The sequence below is a fragment of the Polyodon spathula genome, unplaced genomic scaffold (genome assembly GCF_017654505.1).
Source record: "Polyodon spathula isolate WHYD16114869_AA unplaced genomic scaffold, ASM1765450v1 scaffolds_2815, whole genome shotgun sequence".
NCBI lineage: Eukaryota > Metazoa > Chordata > Actinopteri > Acipenseriformes > Polyodontidae > Polyodon > Polyodon spathula.
The window spans coordinates 29,395-39,152 of record NW_024474282.1 but is presented as its reverse complement, the minus strand read 5'-3'; the positions used below and the strand labels follow the sequence as shown (position 1 = coordinate 39,152).

At 42.8% G+C, this 9,758-nt stretch overlaps 1 protein-coding gene across 1 annotated transcript; it reads left to right on the top strand.

The window, feature by feature from the left end:
• The first annotated feature begins 4,921 nt into the window (after nucleotides 1-4,921).
• Nucleotides 4,922-8,478, top strand: LOC121310908 (AT-rich interactive domain-containing protein 1B-like). The gene is made up of 2 exons (XM_041243818.1): nucleotides 4,922-5,011; nucleotides 7,867-8,478. Exons 1-2 carry the CDS (start codon nucleotides 4,930-4,932, stop codon nucleotides 8,220-8,222), a joined length of 438 nt encoding a protein of 145 aa, XP_041099752.1. The 5' UTR covers nucleotides 4,922-4,929; the 3' UTR covers nucleotides 8,223-8,478.
• The last annotated feature ends 1,280 nt before the right edge of the window (nucleotides 8,479-9,758 follow it).

Below are 9,758 nucleotides of genomic sequence, written 5' to 3'. Positions count from 1 at the left end.
ATAGCACATGAAGATGTAGACCTGTATTTATCATCTCTCAATAGCACATGAAGATGTAGACCTGTATTTATCATCTCTCAATAGCACTTGAAGATGTAGACCTGTATGTTATCATCTCTCAATAGCACATGAAGATGGAAACCTGTATTTATCATCTCTCAATAGCACATGAAGATGTAGACCTGTATGTTATCATCTCTCAATAGCACATGAAGATGGAGACCTGTATTTATCATCTCTCAATAGCACATGAAGATGTAGACCTGTATTTATCATCTCTCAATAGCACATGAAGATGTAGACCTGTATTTATCATCTCTCAATAGCACTTGAAGATGTAGACCTGTATTTATCATCTCTCAATGGCACATGAAGATGGAGACCTGTATTTATCATCTCTCAATAGCACATGAAGATGTAGACCTGTATTTATCATCTCTCAATAGCACATGAAGATGTAGACCTGTATTTATCATCTCTCAATAGCACATGAAGATGGAGACCTGTATTTATCATCTCTCAATAGCACATGAAGATGTAGACCTGTATTTATCATCTCTCAATAGCACATGAAGATGTAGACCTGTATGTTATCATCTCTCAATAGCACTTGAAGATGGTGACGTTTGGACCAATTTAGTAGCATTTTACATTTAATTGTGTATTCCCCAGTGCTCTATGAACCAATTACATGGTGAATAAACTTATACATACAGCTGTATTCTGTGATTCTTCACTGTGAGTATCAAGCAGTAAAAAAGAATCATTTTGTGGCAGTCACTTTACAGAGAGGTAGGCCTCCACATGTTAGGACTCAAACTGGGAGCAGAAACAGTAAAATAACCCTCAACAGAGCACAGCAGTTAACCAGGTCCAGCCTCATTGTATCATTGCTGTGAATGATTCCCTTACATACAGTAAATTTTTTCGAGGGTTTATGGATCCCGGGCGGAAAAGTAATCAAAATGTCGCAACCAAAAAGGCAACACGAATGTATGCTGGAAGAGTCCAGGGCTCAAGTCACATGATGAACTATAAGGAGCTGCAGTGGCACCTCAAGTCACATGATGAACTATAAGGAGCTGCAGTGGCACCTCAAGACACATGATGAACTATAACAAGCTGCAGTGGCACCTCAAGACACATGAGGAACTATAACAAGCTGCAGTGGCACCTCCAGACACATGATGAACTATAACAAGCTGCAGTGGCACCTCAAGACACATGATGAACTATAACAAGCCGCAGTGGCACCTCAAGACACATGATGAACTACAACAAGCTGCAGTGGCACCTCAAGACACATGATGAACTATAAGGAGCTGCAGTGGCACCTCAAGACACATGATGAACTACAACAAGCTGCAGTGGCACCCCAAGACACATGATGAACTATAACAAGCTGCAGTGGCACCTCAAGACACAGGATGAACTATAACAAGCCGCAGTGGCACCTCAAGACACATGATGAACTATAACAAGCTGCAGTGGCACCTCAAGACACATGATGAACTACAACAAGCTGCAGTGGCACCTCAAGACACATGATGAACTACAACAAGCTGCAGTGGCACCTCAAGACACATGATGAACTACAACAAGCTGCAGTGGCACCTCAAGACACATGATGAACTACAACAAGCAGCTGCAGTGGCACCTCAAGACACATGATGAACTATAACAAGCCGCAGTGGCACCTCAAGACACATGATGAACTACAACAAGCTGCAGTGGCACCTCAAGACACATGATGAACTATAACAAGCTGCAGTGGCACCCCAAGACACATGATGAACTATAACAAGCTGCAGTGGCACCCCAAGACACATGATGAACTATAAGGAGCTGCAGTGGCACCTCAAGACACATGATGAACTATAAGGAGCTGCAGTGGCACCTCAAGACACATGATGAACTATAACAAGCCGCAGTGCACCTCAAGACACATGATGAACTATAACAAGCTGCAGTGGCACCCCAAGACACATGATGAACTATAACAAGCTGCAGTGGCACCTCAAGACACATGATGAACTATAACAAGCTGCAGTGGCACCTCAAGTCTCTGATTGAGCAACAACAAACTGGTTCCTTCTAGTCATCATTATTCCAGTTTCTATCAATGCTAACGCCATCATAGACGCATCTTAATCTCAAGTAATGATTGAAGAGAGCACTTGAGGAACCTTCTGGAGGAGTAACTTCAATTATGAAATATTTTTTGTACATTTAGCTAGAGTTTAACATGTAATTTATATTGTTTAAATAAAGAGTAATCATTCAATAGAGCAATGTGCTTTTTTTGTATTTGACTTTTCATTGCGGTTATTACAAGTACATTACAGATCATGCATATTTCAATAACACATTCATTATTTACATTTAAGCAATTCCAGCTGTATTATTAATGCTTCCCTTAAGCAACAAGCACTCTCATTTGGATTATGATAGATCAGTGGGCTAAGTAAAACATATCTTTAATTTGATTGAATAGTGGGCATTTAGTAGTCACCATATTTTGTGGTTGCCTTACCAAAAAATCTACTATTCAAATTGAGCCATTTCTGCCCAGAGATGAATGCTCTGCCTTCTGGCAGTTGACCGCAAAGTGTGTTGATGTTTTTTTGCCTTTTAACCGTCTTTAAAATCTGTCTAACCTGATAAACATAAAACATCCACTCCAAATTAAACTCTGTTTGAATCACTGTACTGCATTTGACTGTGTGGACTGTTTCTATAAACACTTTCTGTAAAAAGCATTTTAACCAGCATCAGTTTTTTTCAACTGTTTTGGTTAATAGCTTGATTTTAGGAGTTGTGAATGTTGTATGTTTCGACTGATGCATGCCAATGGATTATGGCAAAGAAATCAGAATCTCTCCTATGTGTTTGCAAAGGGCACTGAGTCTCTAGATTGCTTACATGCAAACCTGGAAATCAGAATCTCTCCTATGTGTTTGCAAAGGGCACTGAGTCTATAGATTGCTTACATGCAAACCTGGAAATCAGAATCTCTCCTATGTGTTTGCAAAGGGCACTGAGTCTATAGATTGCTTACATGCAAACCTGGAAATCAGAATCTCTCCTATGTGTTTGCAAAGGGCACTGAGTCTATAGATTGCTTACATGCAAACCTGGAAATCAGAATCTCTCCTATGTGTTTGCAAAGGGCACTGAGTCTATAGATTGCTTACATGCAAACCTGGAAATCAGAATCTCTCCTATGTGTTTGCAAAGGGCACTGAGTCTATAGATTGCTTACATGCAAACCTGGAAATCAGAATCTCTCCTGTGTGTTTGCAAAGGGCACTGAGTCTATAGATTGCTTACATGCAAACCTGGAAATCAGAATCTCTCCTGTGTATTTGCAAAGGGCACTGAGTCTATAGATTGCTTACATGCAAACCTGGAAATCAGAATCTCTCCTGTGTGTTTGCAAAGGGCACTGAGTCTATAGATTGCTTACATGCAAACCTGGAAATCAGAATCTCTCCTGTGTGTTTGCAAAGGGCACTGAGTCTATAGATTGCTTACATGCAAACCTGGAAATCAGAATCTCTCCTATGTGTTTGCAAAGGGCACTGAGTCTATAGATTGCTTACATGCAAACCTGGAAATCAGAATCTCTCCTGTGTATTTGCAAAGGGCACTGAGTCTATAGATTGCTTACATGCAAACCTGGAAATCAGAATCTCTCCTGTGTGTTTGCAAAGGGCACTGAGTCTATAGATTGCTTACATGCAAACCTGGAAATCAGAATCTCTCCTGTGTGTTTGTAAAGGGCGCTGAGTCTATAGATTGCTTACATGCAAACCTGGAAATCAGAATCTCTCCTGTGTGTTTGTAAAGGGCACTGAGTCTATAGATTGCTTACATGCAAACCTGGAAATTAGAATCTCTCCTGTGTATTTGCAAAGGGCACTGAGTCTATAGATTGCTTACATGCAAACCTGGAAATCAGAATCTCTCCTGTGTGTTTATAAAGGGCACTGAGTCTATAGATTGCTTACATGCAAACCTGGAAATTAGAATCTCTCCTGTGTGTTTATAAAGGGCACTGAGTGCTCAGCATGCCACATCTCAAGTCAGTGACATTTTCCAGCCAGTTCTATTTGAAAATCCTGTTCCTGTTCTTTGAGGTAGAAATTCGTCTGACTCTGAGTATGTTTCTAAGGCTTATGCTCTAATATCAATTAGCTGCTCTTGCAGTTCCAAAACATATTATTCAAAATCATTTTCTTAAAATTTCCAGTAATTGTTCAGTTCTGTGAATTCCTCACAGTGAAGTGGGAAGAAGTGCAGTTACTTATCCTACACCCCCCTCACTGAGGTGTCAGTTTGATCAAGACACAGAAGCCGAATCTCCTGGCTGTTCAGCAGTGCAGTGTAGCTGTGGAGCCTGTGTTATTGTGCCAGAATGCGCTCAGACCAGGGCTTGTTGAACCAGGTGCTGGGCCAGGCAAAAACCAAGTCTTATCAGAAAAGCCACCATAATGCACAAAAACAAACCAAAGTGTTTCTGTCAATCTGTTGCAACGTTGTTTTAACCTAGAAGAAATATTGATGGTGCAGTCCACAGCACTTTGCCATAGTGTTTTTGTAGTTGGTACAAAGCTGTGTTCTATGATTCTCTCCTGGTGCCATTACAGGTGTTGTACAGTGAACTGTTTCAGTGCCACATTGTTTTAACCTCTTGCCATATGAACGAGACAGACCACACACTTTCAAGTGTTGTATTCAATAACCCTCTCAATAAAGTTTCGTTATAGGTGAGGTTCAACAAAAAAATCAGCATTAGTTTTAACCACTGGACATATTAATGGTGCAGAGCTTTCTCACATATCCACTGTACAACCCTTTCAGTCTGATTTTGGATTGTGCCCCAGGAATACTTTGTCTGTAATCAATGAAAACCTTCCAGGCAGCCAGATGGCCGCTCAGACTTCGGGGCTGCGGTCTGATCCTGGGTCACACCCTACAATCAACCAGACCCCAGTGTCTCAGGAGAGAGGTAGGCTTTTTGGCTTATTTAAGGAAAAATCTAATGATTTGAAGAAAACAAACCGAATGAGAGTGCTTCTTGTTGGGATATGTTTGGCGTGTTAATTAGTAAAATAATCTAGTGTTCCCGTGAGAAACAAACAGGTCAACAAACCGGAACCATGTGAGAAGAGGACACGTTCTCTAATACCAGCCTCAGCCCTGGTAACGAGGATGGGTGCTCTAATACCAGCCTCAGCCCTGGTAACGAGGATGGGTGCTCTAATACCAGCCTCAGCCCTGGTAACGAGGATGGGTGCTCTAATACCAGCCTCAGCCCTGGTAACGAGGACGGGTGCTCTAATACCAGCCTCAGCCCTGGTAACGAGGACGGGTGCTCTAATACCAGCCTCAGCCCTGGTAACGAGGACGGGTGCTCTAATACCAGCCTCAGCCCTGGTAACGAGGACGGGTGCTCTAATACCAGCCTCAGCCCTGGTAACGAGGACGCGTGCTCTAATACCAGCCTCAGCCCTGGTAACGAGGACGGGTGCTCTAATACCAGCCTCAGCCCTGGTAACGAGGACGGGTGCTCTAATACCAGCCTCAGCCCTGGTAACGAGGATGGGTGCTCTAATACCAGCCTCAGCCCTGGTAACGAGGATGGGTGCTCTAATACCAGCCTCAGCCCTGGTAACGAGGATGGGTGCTCTAATACCAGCCTCAGCCCTGGTAACGAGGATGGGTGCTCTAATACCAGCCTCAGCCCTGGTAACGAGGATGGGTGCTCTAATACCAGCCTCAGCCCTGGTAACGAGGATGGGTGCTCTAATACCAGCCTCAGCCCTGGTAACGAGGATGGGTGCTCTAATACCAGCCTCAGCCCTGGTAACGAGGATGGGTGCTCTAATACCAGCCTCAGCCCTGGTAACGAGGACTCTAATACCAGCCTCAGCCCTGGTAACGAGGATGGGTGCTCTAATACCAGCCTCAGCCCTGGTAACAAGGAAGGGTGCTCTAATACCAGCCTCAGCCCTGGTAACGAGGACGGGTGCTCTAATACCAGCCTCAGCCCTGGTAACGAGGACGGGTGCTCTAATACCAGCCTCAGCCCTGGTAACGAGGACGGGTGCTCTAATTTACCAGCCTCAGCCCTGATAACGAGGACGGGTGCTCTAATACCAGCCTCAGCCCTGGTGTGCTCTAATACCAGCCTCAGCCCTGGTAACGAGGATGCGTGCTCTAATACCAGCCTCAGCCCTGGTAACGAGGACGTGTGCTCTAATACCAGTCTCAGCCCTGGTAACGAGGACGCGTGCTCTAATACCAGCCTCAGCCCTGGTAACGAGGATGCGTGCTCTAATACCAGCCTCAGCCCTGGTAACGAGGAGGCGTGCTCTAATACCAGCCTCAGCCCTGGTAACGAGGACGGGTGCTCTAATACCAGCCTCAGCCCTGGTAACGAAGACGCGTGCTCTAATACCAGCCTCAGCCCTGGTAACGAGGATGGGTGCTCTAATACCAGCCTCAGCCCTGGTAACGAGGACGCGTGCTCTAATACCAGCCTCAGCCCTGGTAACGAGGACACGTGCTCTAATACCAGCCTCAGCCCTGGTAACGAGGAGGCGTGCTCTAATACCAGCCTCAGCCCCGGTAACGAGGACGCGTGCTCTAATACCAGCCTCAGCCCTGGTAGGGGAAGGTGACTCACACATGTTTGTATTCTCTGGTGCTCAAGTGGGGGTCAGAAGAAGTATTATATATATTGTTTTTACAAGATAAGTAAATACAAGTAGTATTAGTATCTGGGAGTTTTTAAGTGAGCTGATGGGGTTTCTCACAGACAATTTGAAAGAGCCGCATTAGTAATGACTCTGCAGGATTAAGTTAAGCAGAGCATATTAATAGTGTTTGACCATCTGGCCGTTTATTGTGTCACAAACCAGGTCCTTGCAAAAGAACCCTCGAACCTCTCTGTTTTTTCTTTTCCCTCCATGGGGCGAGATTGCTTTACTGTCATTTTCAAGTCACTCTTTGAAATTGCTATTCAGGGGGCTGTGTGTTTTCATTAATCTAGAATGTCTTTTACATACTGTCCACTTAATCACAAGGCAAGGAGCAGTGCCTGGCTTGAGAGAGAGAAAGAGACAAGGAGTGCAGTATTAGCTGTCAGCTACATGTGCACAATATCTCCGATCCCTTCATTGAAACAGCCAAGGAGTGCAGTATTAGCTGTCAGCTACATGTGCACAATATCACCGACCCCTTCATTTTATCCACTCTGTTCTGGGATTTACACACAATTTAAAATGCAGTATTTTATGCAGCCTTTACAGAATCTGTTGTGGTAAGGGGAGAGAACCAATTCCATCACATCTCTTGAATCCATGTTGCTGCGTAAGCACTCTTGCTGAATGCATTTACTATAATGCTGTGTTCAATAAAAAAAGCAAGACATTTCAATTTCTGTCATATAGATAGTCAGCTCTCTTACAGATATGAATACAACCCATTACCACATGACCGAGGAACACTCGAATTACAGGGACAGTTTAAAATATGCACTTAACAGGGCCAATCATATAAGAGCAACTAAATGACCATCTGGACTTGGGAAACACACTGCCATAGACTGTGGTACTATTGGTTTATAAAGCACAACTTTGTACTAATGACTGTTTAATTGAAGCTTGTAAATTTAAAGCCATATCGATCAATCAATTAATTGTTGCTCCTCTATTTTTTATGGTAAACGAAGCAGGCATTTCAAAGTAATGTTGATGCTTTGGAGATGTATTCCTGTAGTCCGTGGTACCTGTTAGGTTATGGGAGCGCTGTCAGGGAAGTGAATGATGAGTAGTCTTTGCTTCTCTGCTTTGTGTTCAGGTTTCCTGCCTGGCATGCTGCGGAACCCTCTGATGTCCCAGCATGCAACTCAGCCACCTGGACCCTCCATGTCTCCACACCCTTTGCCTGGAGGCCAGGTGCATCCTGGGATGGGTCCAATGTCCCAGCATGCAACTCAGCCATCTGGACCCTCCATGTCTCCACACCCTTCGCCTGGAGGCCAGGTGCATCCTGGGATGGGTCAAATGTCCCAGCATGCAACTCAGCAATCTGGACCCTCCATGTCCCAACACCCTTTGCCTGGGATGGGTGCCTACCAGCAGGGTGGCTCCAGTGGCACTTATGGGCCTCAGAGTGGACACTATGGACCTCAAGGTAGGGATGATCTGGAGTGAGACAGGAGAAAGTCCTTTCATTGAGAGTTCTCAAGGTATAGAGGTAACTCTGCTGTTTTCAAAGCTCCCCCTCTCCACTCATACCCCAAGCACCCAGTCCTCTGCTGAGCCAGCAGGTTTTGGACACTGTGGACCAGTGCTTTCACTGAGAGCTCTCCATGTATAGAAGACAGCTTTGTTGTTTTCAGAGTCCCACCTCTCCACTCATACCCCAAGCACCCAGTCCTCTGCTGAGCCAGTCATATCTGTTCCAGCCCTTGTCTGTTTTATAGGGAACACAAAAAAGATACAATATCAAAAATACATATCTGAAAGGACTGTGTTTTAAAATAAGTAGGCTTCTTTATTTAGATGTACGAACATACAGTTGTGAACGGTTTGCTCTAGAAGTAGTAAAATCCCAGTTAACAACCCAGCACAGAACTGTGTACAAGTAAAGGTAAGCAATTGGTTTTGTTGGTACAGTACTATATTTTCAACAAAAGTAGTATTTTAATTCAAAACGATATGATTCTGAAAATATCACTTGCCAAAAGAGATATTAGCAGTATGTAAAATTCCCAGTTAACAACCCATGCACAGAACTGTGTACAACGTAAAAGGTCAATGCAATTTAACAAAAGCAAAAGAAAAAAAAAAACACCAGTTCCCGAATTAAAAAAACAGTATCCAAAGCCAGTATGCATAATTGCTAGAATATAGTGCTCAATAAGGCTCTAATGTCACAGTTCACTTGCAAATTAAAATGCACACTGTTTAATGATTACCATATTTAGATGTGATAATTACAAGAAATTGTATCTAGAGAGTGATTTTGGCAAGAAATATATCTAGATGTGAAACTGGAGGAATATATCTGTGAGTGAAAGCACAATAAAAACAGACTGATTTTGCTTGCAGAGAGAAAAAAACATGGACTGTGAAAGGTTAAATATATCTAGAGAGTGAAAGACAAGAAATATATCTAGAGAGTGAAAGACAAGAAATATATCTAGAGAGTGAAAGACAAGAAATATATCTAGAGTGAAAGACAAGAAATATATCTAGAGTGAAAGACAAGAAATATATCTACACAGTGAAAGACAAGAAATATATCTAGAGAGAAAGACAAGAAATATATCTAGAGTGAAAGACAAGAAATATATCTAGAGAGAAAGACAAGAAATATATCTAGAGTGAAAGACAAGAAATATATCTAGAGTGAAAGACAAGAAATATATCTAGAGAGAAAGACAAGAAATATATCTAGAGAGAAAGACAAGAAATATATCTAGAGAGAAAGACAAGAAATATATCTAGAGAGAAAGACAAGAAATATATCTAGAGAGAAAGACAAGAAATATATCTAGAGAGAAAGACAAGAAATATATCTAGAGAGAAAGACAAGAAATATATCTAGAGAGAAAGACAAGAAATATATCTAGAGAGTGAAAGACAAGAAATATATCTAGAGAGAAAGACAAGAAATATATCTAGAGTGAAAGACAAGAAATATATCTAGAGCAGAGGCTGCCAAACATTTTTCCTGCACGACCC